This window comes from Mytilus trossulus, chromosome 7 (assembly GCF_036588685.1).
Source record: "Mytilus trossulus isolate FHL-02 chromosome 7, PNRI_Mtr1.1.1.hap1, whole genome shotgun sequence".
Classification (NCBI taxonomy): Eukaryota; Metazoa; Mollusca; class Bivalvia; order Mytilida; family Mytilidae; genus Mytilus; species Mytilus trossulus.
Genome location: NC_086379.1, coordinates 54,016,833 through 54,044,571, shown reverse-complemented (window position 1 = coordinate 54,044,571; position 27,739 = coordinate 54,016,833). Strand labels below are relative to the sequence as shown.

The 27,739-nt window shown below is 30.9% G+C and overlaps 2 protein-coding genes across 7 annotated transcripts in view; both read left to right on the top strand.

Moving 5' to 3' along the window:
- LOC134725306 (WD repeat and FYVE domain-containing protein 3-like) overlaps positions 1–13,450 on the top strand; it is an 84,736-nt gene extending 71,286 nt beyond the window's left edge. For 5 of the 6 annotated variants that reach the window (XM_063589012.1, XM_063589013.1, XM_063589010.1 and 2 more), the window contains 16 exons: positions 1,223–1,342; positions 1,745–1,862; positions 2,177–2,283; positions 2,930–3,083; positions 3,306–3,397; positions 3,755–3,967; positions 4,356–4,500; positions 5,081–5,238; positions 6,110–6,202; positions 6,607–6,840; positions 7,371–7,493; positions 7,926–7,985; positions 8,775–9,477; positions 10,027–10,138; positions 10,955–11,149; positions 11,947–13,450. In XM_063589012.1, the coding sequence (XP_063445082.1) occupies positions 1,223–1,342; positions 1,745–1,862; positions 2,177–2,283; positions 2,930–3,083; positions 3,306–3,397; positions 3,755–3,967; positions 4,356–4,500; positions 5,081–5,238; positions 6,110–6,202; positions 6,607–6,840; positions 7,371–7,493; positions 7,926–7,985; positions 8,775–9,477; positions 10,027–10,138; positions 10,955–11,149; positions 11,947–12,046 (2,727 nt within the window). In that variant the 3' untranslated portion in view covers positions 12,047–13,450. The remainder of the gene's footprint in view (positions 1–1,222; positions 1,343–1,744; positions 1,863–2,176; positions 2,284–2,929; positions 3,084–3,305; positions 3,398–3,754; positions 3,968–4,355; positions 4,501–5,080; positions 5,239–6,109; positions 6,203–6,606; positions 6,841–7,370; positions 7,494–7,925; positions 7,986–8,774; positions 9,478–10,026; positions 10,139–10,954; positions 11,150–11,946) is intronic. The other variant, XM_063589014.1, reaches the window with a different exon arrangement.
- Positions 13,451–20,892: 7,442 nt separating this feature from the next.
- The window catches only part of LOC134725305 (sodium-coupled monocarboxylate transporter 2-like), a 29,382-nt gene continuing 22,535 nt past the window's right edge, over positions 20,893–27,739 (top strand). The window contains exons 1-2 of the mRNA XM_063589008.1: positions 20,893–21,613; positions 22,869–22,934. Coding sequence (XP_063445078.1) covers positions 21,245–21,613; positions 22,869–22,934 — 435 coding nt within the window. The 5' untranslated portion in view covers positions 20,893–21,244. The remainder of the gene's footprint in view (positions 21,614–22,868; positions 22,935–27,739) is intronic.

The window sequence follows — 27,739 nt, the reverse complement described above, 5'->3', positions numbered from 1 at the left end:
TCGATACTATGCACGTCTTTCAACATAGGTAAACATATTTAGATATACACAACACGTTCACAGTATTTATCAACAGGTGGACTGTTTACTGAAAAAACAAAATGTACGAAAACGTCATCATGCGACGTCATCAAAACGTCATCTTTTTAAAATTAGCAAATACAATATATTATAAGTATCCATTTCGTAAAATATGGAGAGTAAGCTTAGATTTATATCCAATTGTTCAAAATATTTGAAGAAATTAAGCAAAAGCTCGGTTATTAGACTTTTGACGATGTGAATTAAAGCATGGATGCAATTTGGGTACTCCTCATTACAGAATCATGGACAGTTTGGAGGTTGATTCAAACCCATTTTTTTATGACTCAAAATGGGATTAAAAATTAAATTGGTGTACCTATACAATAAAGAAGGATAGGGCTACAAAATAGACACATTAATGACATTTATTTCTTGATCATACAAAAACGTAGGTGAAAAAACTGTCAAAATAGGTGCAATTTGGGTACCGTCACGTTATAGTTGTTATGACTTTGTTAAATAAAGATATATATATATTGTAATTTAAACAATTTTAAACAGATATATCATGTTAAGGAGGGGTATTTGCGAAAAATACCAGTTGAGAGAATGTAAAATTTCACGAGCCGTAAGGCGAGGGAAATTCATTCTCAAGACTGGTATTTTTCGCAAATACCCCTCAAGAACAAGATATATCTGTTTAATTACACCGAATGTTAATGTTCAAAAATGCATTGATGATTGTGACGTTACAAGCGTCTAGTCATATAGAGTATTTTTTGGCAAATACCACGGCAGAGAGGGTAAAAAGGCATATCCTTTTAGCAAATACCCCGGTGACGTTAAAAAATGAACAATATTCATTTGATAACAGTGAATTGGTGAAAAATACACTGGCTATCAACCAATCAAAACCCAGGATTCTTACAAAAGGTGTAATTAAACTCAAAATAGAGTACTCGGTAAGGCTAGTATGTGACTTTGCTGTTTGTAATATCATGTGACTGCCTTGTTAAGTGTGCATAAAACTGGCAACACTAATATTAAATGTAACAGTGTTCAACAAAATGGATTCTTCTGGTCTCCAAACACTGATAAAAATGTTAAGAATTTAATATTGATTTCTGAAAGTTTCTTCATCTGATATTTGACCTTGTATGTATGACTGTATTTTTTATGTAATCTTGTGTATTTGTAGAGAGGAGAAATAAACAATTTCCAATACTTAATGCACCTGAACACATTAGCTGGACGTTCTTACAATGATCTGATGCAGTATCCTGTCTTTCCATGGGTTGTGGCAGATTATGATTCTGAAGTAAGTGAAGCGGTATCCAAATATATACATTTGTTTGAATTAACAGTGAAGATGTTACATCTACATATGCCAGGATTTGACTTCAAACTTTACTCTTCATACCACACGGATTAAGATTTCATGAAGTGTACTTAACTGAAGAAGGAAAACACCACTACTATTTTTTTTGTGTTACTCTAAAGGATCTGCAACGATTTGATTGGTTTAACTTCTCAATACATTTCTTCAAACACAAGGCTATTAAACTTTGTAAGAAGAAGAATTTCAGAAAAATATTTGTTTTCAATTATCTAAATTAGAAAAAAGTTGATGTGATCAGAAAATTTAAGCCTTTGAGAATTTTGTAAATGACAGAAGGTTTATAAAAAAGTTTATAACATTGTTATTATAATTTATGTTCAGGAGTTAGATCTGTATAGTGAAGTTACATTTAGAGATCTGGCTAAACCAATGGGAGCCCAAACTCCAAATAGACTGGGACAGTTCAGAAAGAGATACACTGACTGGGATGATCCTCAAGGTAAATTCTCATAAAAAATATTTGCCTACTTACCTAGTTATTTTTCCATTATACAAATGATATCCTCTGAAGTAAAGAATATTATATAAAATGGTTAATTAGGAAAGTTTTAAAGTTTCCTAAAACATGGACTGTGTCTAATGAATGGGGAGACATCTTGTTTCTGCATCTCCTTTTAAACATTGACTGGATATCAAGGGAACTCGCCTTTGTAATGGTTTATTTTTTTGAGGGGGAGGTAAGAAATACCAGAAATAGATCTACAAATGATGTACTTTGTGGAATATGTAATTTTACTTGTTTTACTTTTTTAGGTGAAACTCCACCCTACCACTATGGAACTCATTATTCTTCAGCCATGATTGTAGCTTCCTACCTAGTTCGAATGGAACCTTTTACACAACACTTTCTCAAATTACAGGTACATTTCTGTTTTAGTTTACTATTATATTTATCTTTGTATAATACGCCTCCCTTTTTATCCCTCCAAAATCTTGAAAAAAAGTTTTATTAAAAAATGAAAAAAGTGAGAAAAAAAATGGAAAAAGTGAGAAAAAAAAGGACTGTTTAATAAGTTCTAAAGGGTTGTTATTCATTCTATAGCCTATTGACTTAACAGTCATGCAAAACTGGATGGATCCATAGAATGAAGATTAAAGTTTTATAGTATTTTACAGTTAAATTAATTTTTGCTTGACTGTTTACTATAAGGAAATAATCCCAAAATTTTTAAGGTCAAGTTCATGCCGGAGCACCTGAGATCACCCCTAGTTTTTGGTGGGGTTCGTGTTGTTTATTCTTTAGTTTTCTATGTTGTGTCATGTGTACTATTGTTTTTCTGTTTGTCTTTTTCATTTTTAGCCATGGCTTTGTCAGTTTGTTTTAGATTTATGAGTTTGACTGTCCCTTTGGTATCTTTCGTCCCTCTTTCATGCCCGAAGGTAAAACCTTCACAATGCACATATGCTTTTCTTCAGTAAACCACATACTTTTTTGTGCATTTTTTAGGGCAATTTTCAATAAATTGATGTAAACTTTAAAAAAAACATGTATTTATATTGTTTTAGGGTGGTCACTTTGACCTTGCTGATAGAATGTTTCACAGTATTAAGGAAGGATGGTGTTCTGCTTCCAAAAACAACATGGCTGATGTGAAAGAACTGATTCCAGAATTCTTTTATCTCCCAGAATTCCTTAGCAATTCAAACAACTTTGATTTAGGTATGAAATAATGGTAAATCAATGACATTGATGTTGGCTGTATCTCAATTGCATTCGATACAAACTTTCGATTCAAGATATGCAAATAATTAATCATATTTTTGTCTAATGTCAAAGAATTAGCAAAAACAATCAAAAATGCATGCAATAATTTCTGAATTTACAGTATTTTATTTTCTTTTACAATTATTGGAAAAACAAATCTTAACTTCTTTTTAACAGGAATGAAACAAAGTGGTGTGCAGTTAGATAATGTGATGCTTCCTAAGTGGGCAAAGGAAGATACAAGGGAATATATCAGAGCACATAGAGAGGTAGGGTAGAAATTATATATATATTATGACATACATGCAAACAAATTGATATTATTATGCGTTTCTTTGTTATATAAGCACTAAATAGTTAAGCTCAATAGTTAATCTCAAGTAAACAAGAAAATGAAGTGGCTAACATGTAAGAAGTATTTTTTAATCTATAACAGACAATAACAGCTTGATATTAACAGACAATTTTAGCATCTGACAGATAATATTGTAACACAATGCTCATTGTATTGTTTATATCTGTTATAGTTGCCATACAAGAAATCGTATCCATTTGACACTTTTCTAGCTAGGCAGAAAACAATTCTATAATTTTACTAGATACTTCACCAATGTTATATATTTCAGGCCCTTGAGTGCGATTATGTTAGTGCCCATCTACATGAATGGATAGATCTGATATTTGGTTGTAAACAACAAGGCCAGGCAGCTGTGGAGGCAGTGAATGTCTTCCATCATCTGTTCTATGAAGGGAATGTAGATATATATAATATAGACGATCCACTCAAGAAACATGCTACCATTGGGTTTATTAACAACTTCGGACAAATACCAAAACAAGTGAGCATTAAACATCATTGCATGTTATTTTAAGAATTTTCTTCTTGAATTTGAAAATGGATTTTTTAAATAGTAAATTTAGCGAACATTTTCTCCTGTCATTTTAAAATATATAGATTGTCTGTACGCCATGAATTTAAAATATATAGATTGTATGTACGCCATGAATTTAAAATATATAGATTGTCTGTGCGCCATGAATTTAAAATAAAACATACTGTTTTTGCATCAAAGTGGAAACATAAAATAAACTTGATATACCAATTGAAAAGTTTGCTTGATACTAGTAGCTAATTTAACTTGTAAACTGAGTATTTAAAGATATAATAGTGGAATCTGCCATTTAGCAAATTTTATATAGATAACACATTTTGATCTGTATTAATAGCTGTTTAAGAGACCTCATCCACAGAAGAAGTTAGCTTTAAGACTTGGTGATGCCATACCAATGGGACCACTTCCACCTAATGCCAATGATAAGTTATTTTTCCACAACGTAGACAATCTCAGACCAACAAAACAAGCAATTAAAGGTATGGACTACATTATACAGTAACTTTGTAAAGTATAGTATTAACATATTCTTTTAATTGTTATGCCAAAATGAAATGTCTGTTCAGTCGGATGTGAAATTATCTGTTTTTACTTGACTCGAAAAACACAGTACCTCATTGCAACCATTATGATATAGTATATAATTGTTTTTTTGAAAGACAGAAAATGCAGTAATGACTTTAAATAAAATACCTCCTTGAATACAGGTAAAGGGTACTGAAAATGACAGCAATCAAATATGTTACTGTGGATTCATTTATATTTGTGGTTACCAACTTTTTTGGATAGCTGAAAACTTGCATATTCGTGGATATTTGATTTCGTGGTTTTGTCAATCTCTGTATACAAAGCCTATTGAAAATATGATATTCATGGAACATTTGAATTCATGGTTTACCTGTACCCACGAAAACCACGAAAATTGGTATCCAACGAATAATAATGAATCCACAGTATGAGATGTTTACACCAAAGCTTTTTATGTCATACCTAAACATATAAACTCAAGCCAACTTCTATAATAGAATCAAATAATATGATATTTTCTTTTTTGAATAGAATTGAAAGGTGCAGTTGGACAGATTATTCACCATGAGAGTAAGAATGTGCTAGCTGTAGAACAGAACAAAGTGCTGATACCTCCTCTGTTTAACAAATATTTATCATGGGGATTCTCCGATCTCAGTGTTAGAATAGGCAACTATGAATCAGAAAAAGTAAGTTTATCAAAGTAACCATATTTATCGCTATTTTTTGCATTTTTTCCTTGATCTTTTTTTGTGATAATTTTTCATATCATGCTACTTGCTTTAGACAGGTAATCATCGGTAGAAACTAAGGAGGCACATGGCGTTGTTAATGAAATTGACAATGTCGTCATAGGTAAAATAGCAATAAACAGATTATCATTGGTCATCTCAACTCGATTGCTTTTCTCGCTTTAATCGTACCAGCTCAAGCGAGAAAAGCAATCTCGTTGAGATGATAAATGATAATCTATAAATATCTGTTTGAAGTACACTATTTACAAATTGCAACATTTTGGTCATTTATAAACGTATTTACACTTTTGGTATTTAGCTGTAACTTGCCTCCGAATGAGTTAAGATCGACTCCGAATCACCTTTTGACGTCAAGCAACAATCACTATTAAATTGTGATGTCAAATGTTTTAAATTATGATGTCAAAGTTTACGGGAACGTGTGTGATTTTACATAATGGTGGACAAATTTGCATACAAGTGTAAATACGTCTATTGGTCTATCAGGATATGATTATTGAGACAAACAGGAAGAATATCTAGCCAAAAATAATTTGTGTATGCAATCTCGATGAGATTTATTTCAAGGTCAAAAATCAAATATCAAGATGAGTTTTGGTAGCTAAATCAAAACATTTCAGTGATAAGCTCATCAAATGACCTCATCAATTGTAAGATACACAATATTACAAAAAAGTTTTTGACTGTTCTATCAATTTTCAAGGTTAAAGAAAACATTTAAATCTTATTTGGGTGATGGGAATGCTAAGTAATGGCAACAAATTTTATATTAAAAGGTTCAAATGTTTTTATTTTATGCTTGTAGGCTTTACATGTTTTTGAGAACCTAGATAATGGAGAAATCCTGTGTGCTTCTTATCCTAATGCCAAAACATTTATAACTGGAGGTACAAGCACTGTGAGTATACTTCATTAAAATAGTTCATACAGAGAAACAAATTTTTATAGAGATGTTTTCTGTTGAGCCAAAAAATAATAAGATCGTATGAACATGAAAGAAACGTAACTTACTGTGTAAAAAACCCTCATAAATTCAAAATATAACAGACCATATTTAGTTTATAGAAAAATTAAATCTGATACAGATGACTTTTGTTGAGCAAAAAATAAAATTAATAAACACAAAAGAAACCTAATGTACTATGTAAAATAATCCAAATAAATTCAAAATATTACAGACAATATATACTGTCTTCTTTTTCTGACCTATTGCAATTAAGATTAGAAATTTATATAATAGAAAATAATACCTTTTGTGCATGATCATCTTTATTGATAAATTTTTTACAATTTCACATGAAGGTTGTTAATGTCTGGGAACTGAAACCAAAGAGTAAGAAAGTTTGTCTGAAGCAGCCATTGTATGGACATACAGAAACAGTGACCTGTCTAGCCTCATCTCAGGCCTACAATGTGATAGTCAGTGGGTCCAGAGATAGGACATGTATTATATGGGACCTGAGTAGATTGGTCTATGTTAAACAACTGAGGGGTCATGCAGCTCCAGTGGCTGCTGTGTGCATTAATGAACTGACGGTAGGTAGTAAGAAATACTATCAATTTACTCTGTTATTCAACTCTTGTACCAGGAGTCGGTCATAGTATTAAACAACATTGCACCTGTTGAATGAGAACCCTTATTTGTAAAGTGTAAAAAAAACACAAATCAGCTTGTAATTTCTTAAAGAACACCTGTAATTCAGTGGTTGTCGTTTGTTTATGTGTTACATATTAGTTTTTTTTTTCATTTTTTTTTAAATAATATAAGGCTGTTAGTTTTCTTGTTTGAATTGTTTACATTGTCATTTCCTGGGCCTTTTATATCTGCGGTATGGGCATTGTTGAAGGTGACGGTGACCTATAGACTATCGTTGTTAATTTCTGTGTCATTTTGGTCTCTTGTGGAGAGTTGTCTCATTGGCAATAATACCACATCTTCTGAAAATGTGTCTTTACAAAGAAGATTTTTCTAGGGAAATAAAAAAATAGAAATGCAAATAAGATAAATTGATAATTGTTGATATGATTTAAAATAAAACATTACAAGAATATATATGTATTTACAGGGTGATATAGCAACATGTGCAGGAACATTCCTTTATGTTTGGTCTATAAATGGTGAAGAGATTGCCTGTGTAAACACAGCTACATTGCGAAGTCAACAGATACTTTGCCTTGCTATGTCACAGGTAAAGTTTTCTTCTTCACAATAATTTTTATAAGAAAGTATAAATAGTATAAAATAGATTAACCATTTTTTCTTGAGGGACACATACATTTTTTGTCAGGATATTTTTAAGGAAAAAATGAGAGAAAATGGTATTTCCATCTTCAGTAAGGATGGTACATCTGCAATGTTAAGATCAGTACTCTTGAATCAAACCAAGAACCAGTTTTATTTGTAGGTTATATAGAAAAAATTTGTGTTGTGTCAGAAAGTTGCTTCATAGAAAACTAGTTTCATACTATTGCAGAATTAAATGGCTATTTGACTATAAATGTCATTTTACAACAAAAGCTAGGCAAGTTTGTGATTTTAATGATTGGATAATATTTTTTTTAAAAGTTGAATATTGAGTCTATGTATAGTATCACATATATTTACATTTATATTTTTTCAGATCCTAGAGTGGGATAACAGAAATGTAATATTAACCGGCAGTGGTGATGGTGTTGTAAGGGTAAGTCATTTATATCAGACAGATATAGGAAGATGTGGTATGAGTGCCAATGAGACAACTCTCAATCCAAATCACAATTTATAGAAGTAAACCATTATAGGGTCAAGGTACTGTCTTCAAAACAGAGCCTTGGCTCAAACCAAACAGCAAACTATAAGCTATAAAGGGCCCTAAAAAATACTAGAGTAAAACCATTTAAAATGGGAAAACCAACAGTCTAATCTATATAGAAAAACGAGAAATACTTGCGAACCACATCAACAAACAACAACTATTGAACATCAGATTCCTGACTTAGGACAGGTGCGAACATTTCAGTTTAAATTTTATATATCCAAGCTTGAATTATTTACACAGAAATACATAATGGTGTATGGTCCAGGACTTAATTTAATGCAATGTTTCGTAATCAGACTCTATTTATCTATGCAGAGGATTCTTGTTATCTTGAAACCAACTGGACCTGAGAAATATTTTGAGATACTCTTAGTTTGACTCAAACAAATACTGGAAGTTTAACAGACCAAGGGACACAACACTTGCTTTGTAAGGCTAAGATAAATCTAGAGGAATATTGGAGCACTTTTGTCTCTCTTAATTTTATTCATTAGCCTTGTAAGTGAACTGGTAGTGATGATAGTGAGGATTGTGATGAAATTTTACACAGTAGTAGAAAATTACTGGAGCTTGTGCTCAAATAATATAAATCCAACATTGTCCAACATGCTTAAGGGGAGATAATTATCTCTTATTGTTCCAATGCATTAAATATTATTTTTGTACTTTTAGATGTATTCCATCGAATATGTACAGGTTCCTGTTGAAGAGAGACCTTCCAAAGATACGCAGAATGACAATAGTGATACAATGACAAAGGGAACAGGCGGAGATGTTACGAGTCCTACCTCCAAACTCTCACGTCAGGTATCATGTGATAGTTATGGACTACAACAGAGTTCAGCCATAGAAAGGTTACAGGAATTCAGAGAGCCAAATCTTGTAGACATAAGTAGTTCTTTAGATAGTGAATGTAATATGACAAAATTCATAGGGTCAAAGGTTAAAGGTATACTTCCTGGAAATCTGGACAGGGAGGACAGTACTACCAGTAGTGCTAGTGACTTTCAATACAGTCGGACAGGATATAGTGACAATGTCATTAGTGATGATACACATTCCGTTAAATCAGCTGATTTATCTATAGACACAGCTGTGGAAGCTTACGATGAAATGGTTCAATCAAACATCAGTGATACTCAACTTCCCAGCCTTTCTGAACCTAATTTGGCTAGTCTGGCAGAGGGGGCTGGAATGGATAAGAGTCTAAGTCATCCTGACCTTAAGACTGGAGAGTTAGATAAACCTGATTTTGGAAGATCTGGATCTTCAGAATTTGAAATAATATCTGATAAGGAAGCAAGAAATTCACCAAAAACAGTAGAAGACATTCTTAAAAAATACAGACCAAGAACTCGACATGCTTTAAGAGAAGGTAAATTTGATTTGTCATCACATATTTTCTATGGGTTTCTTTTTCACAGATGTCACTAAAGATTTGTTTTTTTTTACAATTGTGATATGAATACAAAATTGCTACTTTTGTTATTCTTTTATAATAATGGATAAATTATTCTGTTTTATATGTAAAAACTCAACCCCTCTTGATACAGATGAAGCCTTTCAATTTTTTGTGGTTGAAAATTTTTAGTTTTACTGTATGGAAAAATAATAATAAAAATATTTTGGGATAATATCGTTATAACAGAACAAAATTTCAACCAAGTATAAAGCAAGGCTTTTATTGATATCACATAAACAGGTTCTTTTTCTGATATGCATGTAATATTTACCACTGAATAAAAAACACCAATTTATCATCATCACCATAATCATCAAAAAGAAAAGAAAAGAAAGTATAAAAACATACAGTTCACAGAGGTATCTAAAGATTTGAAACTAGAATTTATACCAGAGACAATTGGATATTTGAATTTATTTTGAGGTGTGAAAAATTTCACTAAACAAAAGAATTATTTTTCAGGTTTTAGATGGCAGAGACAGTTGGTATTTAGAAATAAATTAACAATGCACACAGCATTTGAACGTAAAGACAACAAAGACCCAGCATCTGTCACTTCTATAGCTATTTCCAAGTAAGATTTGTTTTGCCTATGACACTTCAATAAGAGAACAAACCAAGATATCATTATTTAGCATACCAAAAATTATACAGAATAGTATTTTTGTAGATAATTTATTATCTTTGTTGAATAATTTCTTAACTGTATTTTCTTTCCTCACCTCATTAGTTACAAAATGGGAGACATAAGAGATGCAAATCTGGTGACTGCAATATTAACTAATTGTGTAAAGCGTTACATTTCAGAAGCCAAATAGCTAAAAATTTACAGTTTGTATAATAATAATTTATGGTCTGAAATGTCTTTCTGAAAAAAAGCTTGTAGATAACAAGAAAACATGTCAAAGACATTGCAGTCACATGACTAAATTATGTCTATAAGCTGATAGACAAAACACAATCAACCAATTAGAAGACTTGTTACATCCAAAATTAAATTGTTTAAAGATAAACTCATTTAAGGTGGTACCTAACACTACAGGGAGATAACTCTGTAAAATCAACAGAACGTTTTAATGACGTTGTGTTCTTAAGGAAATATTAAGCTTCTCAATGATCAAAATAAGTGTTTGTCAAACTGCTATATAACCAGTGTAATTTTTCTGACTAAACGGTTGGTTCAAATCTTTTGAAATTTTTATATTTTTGTCAAAGGGTCAAAGTAAATACTTTGTCAAAATTTTAAGAAAATTAAAAGAGCCAAATTAATTTTAGTTAAAGTGTTAGGTACCACCTTAAACATGTAAAATAACATTCACTAATGAATATCAACAGCTTTCTCTTTTATACAGAAAAAGTCATTTATATTTTAAAAAATTTTGCTTTTTAGGGATCACAAGACAGTGTATGTGGGAGATAACAAAGGTCGTATCTTCAGCTGGACGGTAAGTGACCAGCCTGGCCGTGTTGTAGCAGACCATTGGATTAAAGATGAAGTAGCCGATGCTTGTCAATGTGGTGTTAAATTCTCATTTTCAGATAGACGACATCACTGTCGAGATTGTGGAAATGTCTTCTGTGCAAAGTGTGTACTTCCTTCATTAGACAGCTGAATGCTTCACCCTATATTCTTGCAATCTGTCTCTTACTCAAATCTTACCTTGCACGTATATTACTGATTTCTATGATAAGTCTAGAAATATACAAAACATATTTTAGTTTACACATAATTTTCCCTCCTGTTAATAAGATTGAATCTTTACATTTATTAAAATAGAAAGTTAGTGTTAGTTTTAGCGTAACTTCTATTTGCAACAATATTTTAAAGTTCTAGATATATAGTCAGATTTGGAAAAATTATAATTTCTTCAACAAAAAAAGGCATTTAGAATTACAAATATGTATATATCATATCTATCATTTTAATCATTTTCTTTTTCTTAAAATTATATATTAACCTTGCATAATGTTTTTAAATAAGCAAGTATATTATGTAGTTTAAGCCAAAAAGGTTCATGGCTCATATTTTGCTATATCAATGCGTAAAAACCAATAATCCATACCCGTAGCTCGGGGGGTTCGTACAAACCCCCTTGAAAACAAATAAGCACTGTTAAAGTCAATGTTCTGTTCGAATTGTGACTGTTAAAGTCGAGTTTGTGAGTCCAACAAACCCCCCTTGGAAATTCCTGGCTACGGGTCTGTAATCTATACTTACAGATTTATAGTCTGTTTGTAATAACAGTTGTTTTTAAACATATGATTAAATTTGTGCTATTGCAAGTTGTATCAACAAATTATTTCAACACAAGTTCATGTGTGAATGGGGAACATGTCAAGACTTATGGTAAAGTTTTAGTAAATATTCTTTTTTATTTACAGGTGCACAAGATATGAAACAGAAATTAGAAGACGGATGATATTACGACCAGTACGAGTATGTAAAGAATGTTATAAATCCATCAAGGGAGACAAGTCATGATCTGAGTTGTTGATCTTCTCTACGAAAATCTAGTCATTATTGTAAATTAGAATTATTTTGTACATTTTTACATAGAGATATAAATTATAAAGTATTATTTTGTTGTTTAGATATTTAAAGGCATAAGATTTTTATTTTAACAAAGTATGTAAGTTAGTGATAGTAAACATGTCGGCATATTAATTTGATCATGGCATTTTTAAACCAAAACATTTAGTCATTCTTAAAACAATATTTGGCATTGTTACTTTTTTTTATGGCATTTCATTCCATATTGTCAGATTGTGAAATATATTTATGCATGTCAGAAGTGTTTTTGTACTTCTACTAAATATAAATTTATATTTCATTTATGTTTAGAAACTATTTAACAAAACCTGTTTAGGATATTTGTAAACCACTTAACCACTTATATAGTTCATGCTGAATTAATGTTAATTATATTCCATTTTTTGTGATATTTGGTTGTGATAGAATTAGATAGAAATATAATATCACATTCCATTTCGACCTACAGGACAAGGGAGACCTTCCAAATGTTTTGCGACTACATACTTATGTACTCTTATATTTTTTCTGATAAATAAAAAGTTAATTTGGAAGTTGAAAAAATATATAAAACCCTGATTTGCAACTTCTCAAAACAAAAAAGTAGATTGAAATAAAATAAAAGTATTCAGTCTTGATTTAAAAGTTAAAATTTGTTCTTTTGACATTCATGTTGCTTGTGAATTAGTTTATATGATATTAAATAGGTAAACTAAGGAAAAAAATAAAACCAAGAAATGATAAAACCTTCCCATTCCATTATTGTGCCATTTAAATGAATTTCATTCCGACTTTCAAAAAGTCTGTCAATTTAGATAACCATTAATTACTGCTGAAGCTTAGCTTGTTACTAGTAAATCTGAATAATATTGTAAATGTTAAAATAACCAAAAAAAATACAAGTTTCTTGTAAAGTCAGTGTTTTGTCTTTTAAAGCCACAGAACTAATTGTTGATAAAAGTGCAATAAATATATATATATATATGTATATGTACCTATATATTGTTTGATTATACTGTAAATATTTGTTAGCATCTTAGAAGTGTTGTTTAAACATTCCTTGTATTAAAACAGGAATGATTGTCAAATTACTGAAAATTGTTAGGATAATATTAATGTGTTATGGCTTAGAGACTTGAGGTTTGCAACCTGTGTCTCAATTAAATTTCAAGGCATTTTAAAACAGGCCCTGAAATCATTTTGAAGGTTGAAACAAATTGTTATGTAGATTTGCTAGTTAACATTATAACATCGTCTGTGATAATTGTTTTATACATTTTTGTACCTGCTGTATATATCCATGCTTTGTAGTCAAATGTCTCATCCTAGTAGGTAGTCTGTGTGTAATACAGGGTGAAAAATCATCGTAGTAGGTAGTCTGTGTAATACAGGGTGCAAAATAGATCAATACTAAATACTGTAAATTCAGAAATTAATGCAATGTTTTTATTATTGCAAAATATTCGAAAGGGTTATAATCACAATAATTAAAAGTTGCATTTTGACATTTTTTATATGAATCAAATAGGATATTTCTGAATATTGCAAAAATTCAAATCACATTTTAGTCTTCAAATTAAAAAATTGTAAAAACAATTACATGCAATAATTTCTGAATATATAGTACATGAATCTCATTAGGTGTATACTTTCATGTGATGTTTCAGAGTAAGTTTACTAACACATAATATAAGAATTCTCTATAAAAGCATAATATATTCCAATCGCACAATTGATACAAAATTGTAATCAGTGAATAATAGAATTGTGATATGTTTTGTAATTGTGAAATTTATGTACATGTACAATATCAATTGTTTATAAAACTAAAATTTAACAAATTTATAAATCAAAAGAAGAAAATGGATGATATTGATATCAATACACATGTTTTTAGAAGAAGTCCATCACATTTATTTGAGACCAAAAGTATGAGACCATGACTCCAGATCGAATTTTGTGATTTCTAGAACCAAACTTATTTATGGGGATTTAGTTTTAATGTTTTTCTTCTCCTTGGTTGCAATCTTAATAGCAAAATTAAAGAGATTAAAGGAACAAAACTGAACAGTTTAAAAAACTGAAACCTTGCCTGAAGGAAAAACCATAATACTTATAGTGGCATTATTATCAGTTAGTCTTGTGACCAAATTTTTGAAAATCAAAGATATGTAAAACATAAGTCTTTGAAATGAGAAATTTAAAATCAGATTTGGACGACATCATTGAATTTAGTAATTTAGAAATTGTAGTTCAGATAATAAGATTTCAATTTAAAGACTAGTACATGTATATTGATTGACATAGTTTATTTCTTCACTTCAAAAAATATGATATTTTTCACATAAATGCTTGAGGGTTGTATTTAAGAACAGATTATGCTTGTCTGGATGACATTATCAATAGGGCTTGCATTTTTTTAGTAATTCAATATGTATCAATACAACATACATATACCAGTTCTTATTGTCATGCATTACTTTTACAAATTCAGTACAACCTGGGACTAATTGATAAATAGATTCAATGTTTTAGTCCCAGTTATAACTTACAGGTCAGGTCTGGTATTTTATTTGTCTCAGTAGATTTTTACTAGTCTCTAATAAGGCTTCTAAATGCTTGGACCATCCATACCTGACTTCACTTATATAAAGACATTACTACAAGGGTAAAATCTTCCATTCATTATCTTCATCCTATACATGTGTTGTATATAGTTAGTTGTTCAGTATCTATAAGATAAATAGAATGTGAGTGAAGCTTAATAAATAGATAAACATATATATGTAGTAAATCAAAGATGGATGCAAAACTTGTGTGTTAATTTATGTGTCAACTGTGTACATTTGTTTTACAATAATTTATTGTAATGTGCAATATAAACCATATATATGTCTAAAGTAGATTGATATACACAGGTTAAAATACATTGTAGTAGTGCTGTATTTTTACGGTTGAATAAATCCCACTGAAGGAAGATATCTTTGAAAGCTGACTGCTTTATTTTATATTTTTTTGTAGACTCTAAAATGACTTATGCTTTAATGGATTGTTGTTAGAGAATTTAACTTCATGTATATTTGATTAAAAATACCAGCTTGCTTTTAAATTTAAAAAAGTAGTCCAAACAAAATACTAAATTATTTGTCAAATTTTTTTAGTATATTAGGAGTTGTGAAAACAAGTATTTTTCTGAAGCGTAAGCAGTTGTAGAGCATTGAAGCTACACAAGATGCTTTTGGTTGTGGTTTCTTTAAATATTCAGTAATAAAGTGTCATGCTTTATATTTCAAAAATAAATCTCATTTCATTAATAATATTGGTTCTTAAGGATGTTGTTAGATGAAATAAAAAAAAAATCTAGAATATAAAATTGATACTTTAAGAGCACCTGTAAAGTGGGAGATACCTGCACACAAGATAAAATGTGAGCCTCTTGTTATTTTACTATTTATCGGAATGGCATGGTTATGAAATACATGCAAGTGTATAACTATAAAAAAAAAAATTAAGATATAAAGACCGTTGTGAAGTGAATTTCCATTGCATATAATGGATAACAGATAGTAGTTTATTATATGTTTATGATCCATGATAATAGTTAATAGTAGAATGGGTAGAGAACCATAAGAATACTCGTCTACCCACCCTGTGTTCATTGTTGGTGTCATCTTGTTTGTGATACTGTAATTGTTAATTATATCATGATAAACAATACAACATATATTCATTTGTTTTTTATTTATTAAAAAAGTTTGGAGATATATTGTTTTTGCTCACCGTCTTCCTTCTTTTTCTTCTTGTTTCAAAAGGTCAAAGATTGAAACTTTTATTTATTATGTGGTTACATATAATGGAATGAAGAAACCCCTATTGATTTTTGAGGTCAACATGTCAAAGTTCAAGATAATAGTTACAAAGAATAGACTGAACTTAGTGCAGGATAGTGGTTTCAAATACTAATTCTATTGCACTAGGAATTGCAACCTTACATTAAAATATGGTCACATATAATTCCTGCACAGTAAACAAAAATACTGTGGGTTGCTGCATATGGGATTACAACCTTTGGATAGGTCATGATGGAAACTTATAGGAAGAGGAAAATCCAGTTTGCTTTTGTAGTCACTTTGTTGAAGTCATGGCTATAGATTCTATTGCTTTCTCAAATCATAGCAGAAATAAACTACTAGTACCTTAAAGTTGATCAACAGAATGTGTCACTATAGGCTCCCCCTTTATCTGTGGTTTGGGTGAACTTTAAAAGTTGGTCAACAGAATATGTCACTATAGGCTCCCCCTTTATCTGTGGTTTGGGTGAACTTTAAAAGTTGGTCAACAGAATATGTCACTATAGGCTTCCCCTTTATCTGTGGTTTGGGTAAACTTTAAAAGTTGATCAACAGAATGTGTCACTATAGGCTCCCCCTTTATCTGTGGTTTGGGTGAACTTTAAAAGTTGGTCAACAGAATATGTCACTAAAGGCTTCCCCTTTATCTGTGGTTTGGGTAAACTTTAAAAGTTGATCAACAGAATGTGTCACTATAGGCTCCCCCTTTATCTGTGGTTTGGGTAAACTTTAAAAGAAGTTAACAGAATGTGTCACTATAGGCTCCCCCTTTATCTGTGGTTTGGGTAAACTTTAAAAGAAGTTAACAGAATGTGTCACTCAATGCTCTGCCTCTTTATCTGTTGTTTGGGTAGACTTTAAAAGTAGTAAAAAGAATATGTCACTCTAGGCTCTTCTCCTTGCATACTTGAGCTATTGTGTTTTAAGATGTAAAAAAAAAAAACCTAGCATACCAGACATTCCTTTCTCCACAGAGTTCTGCACATTTTTCATGTAATGAACCCTGTTTCGAGAACAATTTTCCGATCTTACTCCGCGAACCCTCTTTTTCTAGTTTTCCTGGTAGACCCTCTGCCTACAGAACCCACATAATTAGCTTGATAAAGTATTGTCTTGCATATGTTTGCTATATTTGATCATGACACAAGAATAAATAAACAGCTACTGCAAATTATTTTCTGATGGATTATCAAAAACGTATATTACAGTTAAATTTCTAATGCGTGAAGAGTAAAAATTTAGTGGGCTGGCTTGTCTAGCTTGCTTTGTTTGTATGTATTTGCTCAAACATTGTAATTTAGATGGACATCTAAAAACAATATAAGTAGGCGTTTTTTTATATAGTATTTAGATGTCAATCTTAACTACAAAGCTAGAACATACATCAATACAAACAAAGCAAGAAAGCCGAAAACATAAGGAAATTAGCTCTAGTTATACGTCCTTGCTTCAATATTGGTAAAGTTGAAATTAAATGATTAGGCAACACACAATCTTCACCAGATTCGATTTAAGACTCTTAACATTGGTTTATAAATCATTTTATTCTAGTATCACCTAAAAGAAAAACATTATTGAGTTCAAACCAGAGATATTTTGTCTCTTGGAATTTCGAACACTTCAAACGTTACAAGCAATCAACTGTTAATCAATCAATCAAATCAAAAGCATTACACATATTGCTTTGACAATAATAAACAGCCCTTGAAACGTTTATCTGAAAGTTTATTTGCTATAATACAAATCCAATATATTTCAGGCATGGTATAGAATATATTAGCAAAACAAACTTTTTAATTAATCTACGTTTATGCTTGTTCACGGATTTCTTTACACATCTATGGTTTAGTGTAAAAAAGGGGGGGGGGGGGGGGGGGGGGGGGTAATTGTATTGATTTCCAGCAACCTTTGAGACAAATTTTTAAAGCTATATAGTAAGTGTAAAATAGTAAGTGAATAACGGTACATATGAATAACTACTGTTTTAATCATTAACTTAACGTTTGTGTAATTCTATACTGATTTCATGTTGAAGCTTAATTCATTCTTTTAAATGTGCAGATTAAAACATTTTTGGGTCATTGCACTAGTTCACGCAGCTAGTACATGAAAATACGCCGTAGTACATGTATGTTATAATAGTGTGCACTCCTCGATTTAGTTTACCTATATGCATGCTAATTATCCGGGGGAAATTTTGAAAATATGTTTACTAGTATTTGATTCGATATATATGATTTACATCAGGGTCTAAAATCAACTTCCTATTTACCTCAGACAAGTAAGGAACAGATTTAGGTGTATACGGACATTTGATTTCTAACAATGTATTGTTTTCTGTTAATCCATCTGGAGAAGCAGCTAGAAAAGGATGCATTTTTGACACAAATAATCCACATTTAACAGTTTCTAACTTCGTAATCGATTCATATTTCTCTATTGCTACTGGTTCATACTGTCTACCATAATTTGACATATTGGTAGTGAAATTGACTATTAAACAGTTTATAAAAAATAATAATGAACCAAAGGAATTTATAATATCTAAATTATCAGTATAAAAATGTTTGTATTTAGTATCAATGAATGCATGCTGGCTTTCTTATCATACAACAGATGTGGTTGGACCTGATCTACCACAGCGCCATCTGTAATTAAGTGGGGATAATCTTTACCAATGTCCCTCAATGTCCGAATTGATGAGATATCCGCCAATATGTATAAGTGATCATAAGTGTATCAAGTATTTTGTAGTGTTGGTATTTTTTGTTACTGTCTTATTTAGAGTCTATAATACGCAATAATTCTCTCCAACATTCGGATATTACAAGTTATTTTAAAGTGAATGGTGGGTGACTTACAAAAACCACCTAAACCAGTTTCACTTTCTGACATTTAATTGAAATAAACGGAAACAAAAACAATATGGAAGGAAGGACCATAAAAATATACTTATGTTATATAACTTATATTGATGTTAAACAAACAGTATAAGATATAATTTGATAATGTATCTGGGATAATATTTATCATATATATTAAGTGAGCTCACAATCTCTATATTATCAATCATGATTTTAAGTGCAATTATTTTCACGGTATTTTGGGTTTCTACACCAATCAATGTTCAGCGTCTTTTTTTTAAACGCTATAACTGAATATTTAACAAATCAAGTTAGGTTTTCTAGAAATGCAACAAATAAATTAAGATCGATCGACATCACAACCGAACAGCTACCTCATCTTTTGACAATTATTTTTTTGCATATAATATCAACTATACAAATCCTTGATAATATTAAGCAAACACGCAATTTGGATGAGTTTAACCATTGGTGCGTTTTTGTCCCCTCCCTGCACCAATCTGTTCACGGAGCAGCAAACTGGGACTTATTTAAACTGATTTCTAGAGAATACTTCGGTTATCTAACAGTAGCAGTCGTACACTCGGTGCAATCATTCGGTTAATTCGGGATGAATAAATACACTGACACGTTCTTTTGGAATAGAAATATTGATCTCGATTAAGAAATCCATTGAAATGTCTTTGAGGGATCATTAGATGCCCTTTAAAAAAGGTAACATTTATGTCTAACACTTGAAACGTAACATCGGTGCGAGATTTTCTCGCTCATTGAAGACCCATTGGTGGCCTTTGGCTGTTGTCTACTTTTTGGTCGGGTTGTTGGCTCTTTGACACATTCTCCATTTCCATTCTCAATTTTATCTTTCTCTTTCTTGATTTGATATTTTCCACTATACTATAAACAAACAACAGTAAATCAATCTTCTAAAATCTAACACTCAAACATCATTCCTCATCGAAGTTGTTCTATGAAACATTTTTTGCTCTATTTTTAAAATTTTCAAATTCAGATACTTATGCATGTTTTGTCCTTTTAAAAAAGTTATTTCACTGTAGTTACCTTTGCTCGTGGAAAATGTAAAAAATTATGTGTGCATACGGGAAGGATAAACTGTTTACAGGAAAACATCATGCTTGTCATGCTTGCCCTTCACTTTCCAATTTAAAAAAAAAAAAAAAAAGATCAGCTACTAATGCTTTAATTGTATTTTATAAGCAGTTACTGAAATCCTTCTTTACGATCAGTATTTGCCAACAAACTCATTTTTATGCCCCACCTACGATAGTAGAGGGGCATGATGTTCTCTGGTCTGTGCGTCCGTTCGTTCATGTGTCTGTTCGTCCGTTCGCCCCTCTTCAGGTTAAAGTTTTTGGTGAATTTGAAGTCCAATCAACTTGAAACTTATTATACATGTTCCCTATGATATTATCTTTATAATTTAAATGAGATTTGACTCCAATTTCAAGGTCCACTAAACATAGAAAATAATAGTTGGGGCATCCGTGTATTATGGACACATTCTTGTTGTCAACTGTTTTGAACCCCGAACATTTTAAGATAGTACAGTATGATGAAAACTTGGAGGTTATTATATGTTATCTGACTTTATTAAAACTGTGTATGGCCATTTCCCTCACCATAACTGTGGCTTGTGATATATTACATTAATACATTAAAGTGATTATACATTTATATATGAGTGTCAAAACCATCTGTCAACTCCATTACATAAATTACTGTATTAAATTACTTGCTTTTCCCTGTCCATAAAATGTATAAAAATATCTGAAAATTGAGAGCTACCAAAGTTAGAAACAAATATGTGCATTCGAAAAATTCATTTGTTATACCCATCTGAAAAAAGTGACAAATGATTAAAAGAAAAAAAAAATGAGTTGCATTATCAATGTGCTATTTCTATATTAACTTAAAAAGGCGAAGAATATATATATATTCTTTATATAATCTTTTACAATTTAGGGTAACTATGACTTGGTTTGAAACTAGATTTGAAACAAAGTTCGTTTTTACAGTTAAACCATATGACTTATCTGTTTTACAGATATGTTATGTCCGTATGCCTGCCCCACAAGAGCCCTCGAGGTCAGATATTACAACGATTCATAATACTGTTGACATTTACAAGACCGGGGATGACCACCTGGATGTTACGGTGTATTATAAATAATGTAGTATAATAAACTTTTGTTCGGAGATTCATTATCGACTATCTTAAGAAGTGTAAGGAAGTACACATTTAAACTGTTTATCAATGTAGCACACACTGAGAGCACACATATTTGTTGAGTAAACACTTCACAGCGTTGTTTTCAACTTTGTACCGAATGAGAACTTAGCAGAGGTTGTTTTTTCGCTCTAATTACGCAGAGTGTATCAAGTTAGATTTTTGCGTTAAAAAATATTATTCAACAATGGAGGATAAATCTTACAGTTTTGTAACAGGCAGGAGAAACACATTTCATGTTTTGGATTATGTATTTTTCATTGGAACTCTGGTGGTTTCTCTGCTCATCGGAATATTCTTCGGATACAGAGGGAGAACCAAACATAGTACAAAAGAAGTACTTCTTGCAGGAGGCAAAATGCATTTTATACCTGTGTCAATGTCACTTTTAGCAAGTTTCATGTCGGCTATAACATTGCTCGGTACACCAGCAGAAATGTATAATTTTACCACCATGTATTGGTACATTGGCATCTCTTATTTCTTTGTTATGTTCATGGCAGCACATATATATCTTCCCATCTTCTATAACCTCGGGGTTACCAGTGTATATGAGGTTAGTATTCTATAATACATACACACGCTATGATTTCCCGCTCATTTTTCATAAATCTGATACTAGTAGTCATTTAAATTATAATCGATAAGTTGTATCTTATACACCTATAAGAAAATTCTATACATAAAGCAATGTTTGTTTTAAAGCAGTTTACTGTATTCAGCCTTTTTATATTTTTTGTTTTTGTGTACTTTCAAGATTGCTCACTATAGACATGATAGATGCTCTGCTATCAAATCAAAGATTTTAATATCATAAGCAAACATCTATCATCTTCTTGATCTTTGTCAAAGATTTAGATGGATAATTTTAAAAGCTACAACCGTTAAAGAAAACTTTGGAATAGAATCTCTTTCGATTTTATTTAAATTTAGTTAGAATTATTCAATAAAACTGCAGGGTTTTCATTGACCCAACCTTTTTTTAATAAAAAAAAAACCCCAACCTTTGAGTGAAAACCGATGACTTTGACCAAGTCTATCCTTGAGAGTCTACCTATTGAACAAGCTTAACTTTTATTATGACAACTATAGGCTTTACATATCAAATATAAAATATTTTATTAGATAAAGCACATATATAATAAATATGAAATTACATAATATAAGTTTACAAACATAACAAATAATTTTACATAGATATGTATATAAATTATTTGTTATGTTGTATATGTCATGTAGAAAATAAAATAGAGAGATCATAACTATCAATTACATATACATAAATAACACACTATTTTTTTACGTAGATAAATGAAATTACCGTTTCTTAATTGACTATTTGCGTAGGTATCCCGCAGATTATGTTTTCAAATGACATAATCAGTAGCAATAAACGCCGACAAACTATAACATGATAGTATCCTGGAGTGAAAAATCCTGGCTTATATCCTGCAATTTGATTCGTTACCTGACATGGTATATGCCCTGTGTTTATAATGTCATTCACAGAAGCTATGACTGTTCACATTCCCTGCCAATGCCCTTTCCCTTTTGCTGGCGGTCCAGGAGGTAAAAAACACTGACAAGGAATATGAGCCAAAAACAAAAACGTGTGAAGATTCCGAATAAGATATATTGTTTTGTCCTTGAACTCTTAATAATACCTGATGTTACTTTGTTTTTAATTGCTACATGATAATAAAATCAAAGTTTATTTCCTTTCTCATTATCTGCTCAACTTCTTTTACTGAATGCAAGATTATATTAAATAACCCAATCATTCACTAAAAAAAATTGTTATTTTCTTGTAGTATTTGGAGCATCGGTTCAGCAAAGGTGTCAGAACAGCAGGCATGTGTATATTCTCACTGCAAATGGTGGGTATACGAATTTAGATGTCATCAATTATAACTTTAAAATTCAGTTAACATATATTTGATATAAAAGAGGGACGAAAGATACCAGAGATACTCATAGATCGGAAATAATCTGAAAACGCCATGGCTAAAACAGACACAAAGACGAAAAGACATATATTGTACACAAGAAAAAAACATAGTCAACTAAAGACTAAGCAACACGAACCCTACTTAAAACTGGATACGACTCTTTAATAATAATAATAATAATATAATATAATAATAATTCTTTATTTAAAGAGGGTTACACAGTTAGCTATAAAGCTAATCTTCCCTGAGGCCCTCATGAAATACAATGAAATCATACAAACAATTACAAAATATCAAACAGACACACATACATGAATAATGAAATAAAAAATTGTCATGAAGTATACAATTTTCACAACAGGTAAACATTACAAATTCACATATGACATATATTTATAGTAATAACATCAACAATAACAAGTTTGAGTAAGTGTGTGAAAATAATTATGCATAAAAAACACAGCTTCTTAATGTTCCAACCAGTAATTTTTTAAATCTTTTTTGAATGAGCTTGTACTTGATGTTGATTTTTTCAGGGATATTGGTAAATTATTCCATAAAATAGATCCTGAATATATAAAAGATTTTTTATAAAGCTCTGTTTTGGCTTTTGGAATTTGTAAATTTTTGCATGAGGCATTTCTCAAACAATATTGCTTTATTTCTGGCATTTCTTTAAATTTTTCGGTGAGATATACAGGGGCTTCATTTTTAAGGCATTTCTGCATCAAAACTGATTTGTGGTATGAGATTCTGTTCTCTACTGTCATCCATTCAAGCTTTTTAAACAGTGGAGCTGATGATGAAAGTGGATCAGCATCTAAAATAATTCTTGCAGCCCTTTTCTGCAATTTTATTATTCTGACTAGCTCATTTTTAGCACAACCACTCCAAATAATACAACAATAATCTAACAGTGGGAGAATATACCCATTATAAAATAATTTTCTTAGATCAATATTTAGAAATTTCTTGATTTTAGAGAGTAAAAAAAGTCTAGATGAAATTGATGAACATAAGTAATTAATATGGCCTGTCCAGGACAGATTAGAGTCAATTCTAACACCTAAAAGTTTTTCAATTGACGATTTTTTAAGAATATTATTTTCAATAGTTAGTACTGGTTCTGCTTGATTTAAACGCAGCTTTTGTCTTGTACCTATAACCATACATTTCGTCTTTTCCGAATTTATGAACATGCTATTTTCATGACACCATTTTTCAACACATTGGAGATCATCCTGTACTTTTAATTGCATATCAGCAATAGTCTTTCCTGATGTATGCATAGTTGTGTCATCAGCATACAGGTCTGTATGGCAGTTTTTGATGTGTAATGGAAGGTCATTTATAAACAAAACAAACAAAATTGGACCAAGTATTGAGCCCTGTGGAACACCAAAATTTATAAACTTTTTTTCAGAAAACTGATTATTTATATGTACTTGCTGTGTTCTTTCACTCAAATATGATTTAAAAAAATCAACAGTATCTTCATGGAAGCCATAAATTAGAAGTTTTTTACATAGAATTTCATGATCAACAACATCAAAAGCTTTCTTAAAATCCAAGAGGACTGCCAAATTGATATTTCCATTATTCATTTCATGTAGCCATTTATCAATAATATTAATGAGGGCAGTTTGACATGAATGGTTGGGTCTAAAACCAGACTGAGAAGGGTGTAAAATATCAAACTTTGTCAAATATTTATACAGATGTTTAGATACATGTCTCTCTATTAATTTTGATAATGTTGGCAAAACAGATATTGGTCTATAATTGCTAGCTACATTTTTTTCACCTGATTTGAAAATTGGAGCTACTTTGGCATTTTTTAAAACAGATGGATAAATACCAGTATCAATCATTCGATTAAAAATGTATGTTAAGGAAGATGCTATGAAAGGAGCACTCAGTTTTAAAATCTTTGGACCTATATTGTCAGAACCACAAGATGTCTTAACATCTAGTTTAGTTATTTCAGCAAATAGTTCTGAAACTTTTACTGGTGGAATAATGAATTTATTATGCCTTTTTTTCAAGAATTTCATTTGTACATAGTTTGTCAGAGTATTAAAATTTGAGTTGCTTGGTGCCCTACTATGCCTTAATTTTTCAACACATGAGGTGAAATAATTATTGAACGTATTAGCAATTTCTTTATGATCGGTTGTTTTATGGTCTCCACTTGTAATTAGTTCATATGGTTTTGATGGATTAGATGGATTTAAGCTATGAAGACATTTCCATAGTGTTTTAGAATCTTTTGAGTCTTTTATCATATCATTATAATATTTCTGTTTAGATATATCAATGATATATTTTGTTCTGTTTCTCCAGAATCTATATTCAGCCCACATTCCCAGTGAGTGATATTTATCTCTCATTTTTCTTGCATATGAGATTTCTTTATTGTACCATTCAGGCTGTCTGTCTTTTTTTACCCTCTTTATCACAATAGGGGCATGTTTATTTAAAATGTTATTAAAAATATTGTACCACATTTCAATACAAACAGATGGGTCATTCTCAAATTCAATATGTTGAAAAGGTGCACTTTTTAAATCTTTTAAATAATGTTGTTCATTAAAATTCTTAAAATTTCTATAAGTGATTGTTGAATGAGAATGTTTTTTATCATACAATTTCTCTTGTCTTGTCATACATATTGGGTAGTGATCACTAATAGAGTATTTAGAAACATGAGCCTCTTTAACCATGCTTAAACTGGTGACATATATATGGTCAATCAAAGTTTTTGATTCATTTGTTACTCTAGTTGGTTCCTTAATTACCTGTTGAAAGTTATAAGTTTCTAGAGCAGTTAACCATCTTTGTGGTATTTTAATGGGTTGTAAACAGTTAATGTTAAAATCTCCCATAAGTATTATATCTGAATTATATTTCATTGCAATCTTGATCTCATTCTCAAACTTATCTATCCAACCAATTAGTGACTTGGGTGGCCTATAAACAAAGCACAATAAAAAAGATTTCTTATAGCTGGGTTTAACTTCAAACCACATGGTTTCAATATCACTTATTTCAAAATCATTTTTTCTAGAAAAGGAGGTGCTCTCTGTTAAATAGACAGCCCAGCCACCCCCACCATCGGTCAATCTATCTTTCCTTTGTAAAATATATCCAGGTATATCTATTTCTCTATCAGAAGTATTTTTACCCAAAAAAGTTTCACAATAACCTATTATATCTGGGGGATTTTGAGTAGACATTAGATTGTATCTAATCTCATCAAACTTGCATTCCAATCTATTCACATTGTGGGAACATATTTTTAGACCTTTGCATTTGTTAAATCCATATGTTACAAGATCATCATTTTCTGTATCCTTATCAATAAAATAAGTATTGACAATAACACATAAACATGATACACATATTATATAATAAGTAAATAAAAATATAAAAAAATCCTCAATACTAAAAGTGTCCTCAGTGACTTGTATTACACAAGTATTTGTTTTGTACATTATGTCTTGAGAAACTTGAGATGGCAAAGATAGGGATAGGTCTGGCACCTGCTGAGAGGTTGTATCAACTTGATTTAATGCTGATGTCATTTTATCAGAGTTATTAATTACATCCTTATGCTTAGATAATTGGTTAAAAGATTTTGAACAGCTGGATTCAAATTTCTGATTAACTAAATCCTTAATACTATAGAGACATGTGCAGGAAATATTATTACATTCTTGACATATGCGGTTTAAAATTTCAAAAGAATTTTTCAAAATTTGATTTTGTAGGGCTTTGTCCTCTTTGCCATCACCCTAATTATAAAATTCACAGAATTTTTCTTTGTGACCAAAATTGTTACAAGAGTGACATAGAACCTTTCTACCATGTCTACATGATTTTGAATTATGATTTGGTTCACCACAGTGAACACAATACCTATCTGATTGATCTGTATGCTTTAGTATACTAACATGCCAGTTGACTGATCTTAGGAACGCTGATGTCCCTTTTTTTGACAAATGAATCCCATCATGATGAAAAAAAGAATAAGAAAGATTGTAATTCTTATCATAAAACATATTGGTATGATCAATAAATTGTATGTTGAACTGTTCACATAGGTCTTTCAGCATTTCATTTGGGTTATGCATATTATGTCCTTTTCTGGGTAGAATTCCAGAAACTACAAATTTACAATGTGGGTGACATTTGATATTCAGTAGATATAAAAGAGATTCGTAATTATCTCTTATGCTTTGGAGATTGTCACCATTATCTAAGTCATTTCCACCAATATGGATAATAATTGTTCTGTATGTTGACATATCCTTCTTTTTTATTACATCTATCAGTCTATCTATGTTGGCTCCTCTGTTGGTACATACCTCAGTGTTTTGTAGTCCACGGGGCTGAATACCCTTTAAAATGGAACTCCCAATTATTAGTGTGGTTTTGTCGTTTTCACCAGTGATACGATTGGGAATGGGAACATTATTGTCATTTGAGTAATCTGTTGGTCCAAATTCTATTTTACTTAATTCAGGTTTTTGAGGTTTTGGTTTTGGTTGGTAGTCTACTACATTATGTGGAGGAGGGTCAAAACATTTTTCTTCAGATCCAATTGGTTTGTAGATCTGTGTGGAAACAGTTTTATATTCAATGTGCATCGAAGTATGCCGGGTCTTTAGTGTCTTTTCCTGTTCTTCTGTCTGAGTACTAACAGTTTGTGTTGACGAATTAACAGTTTTTGA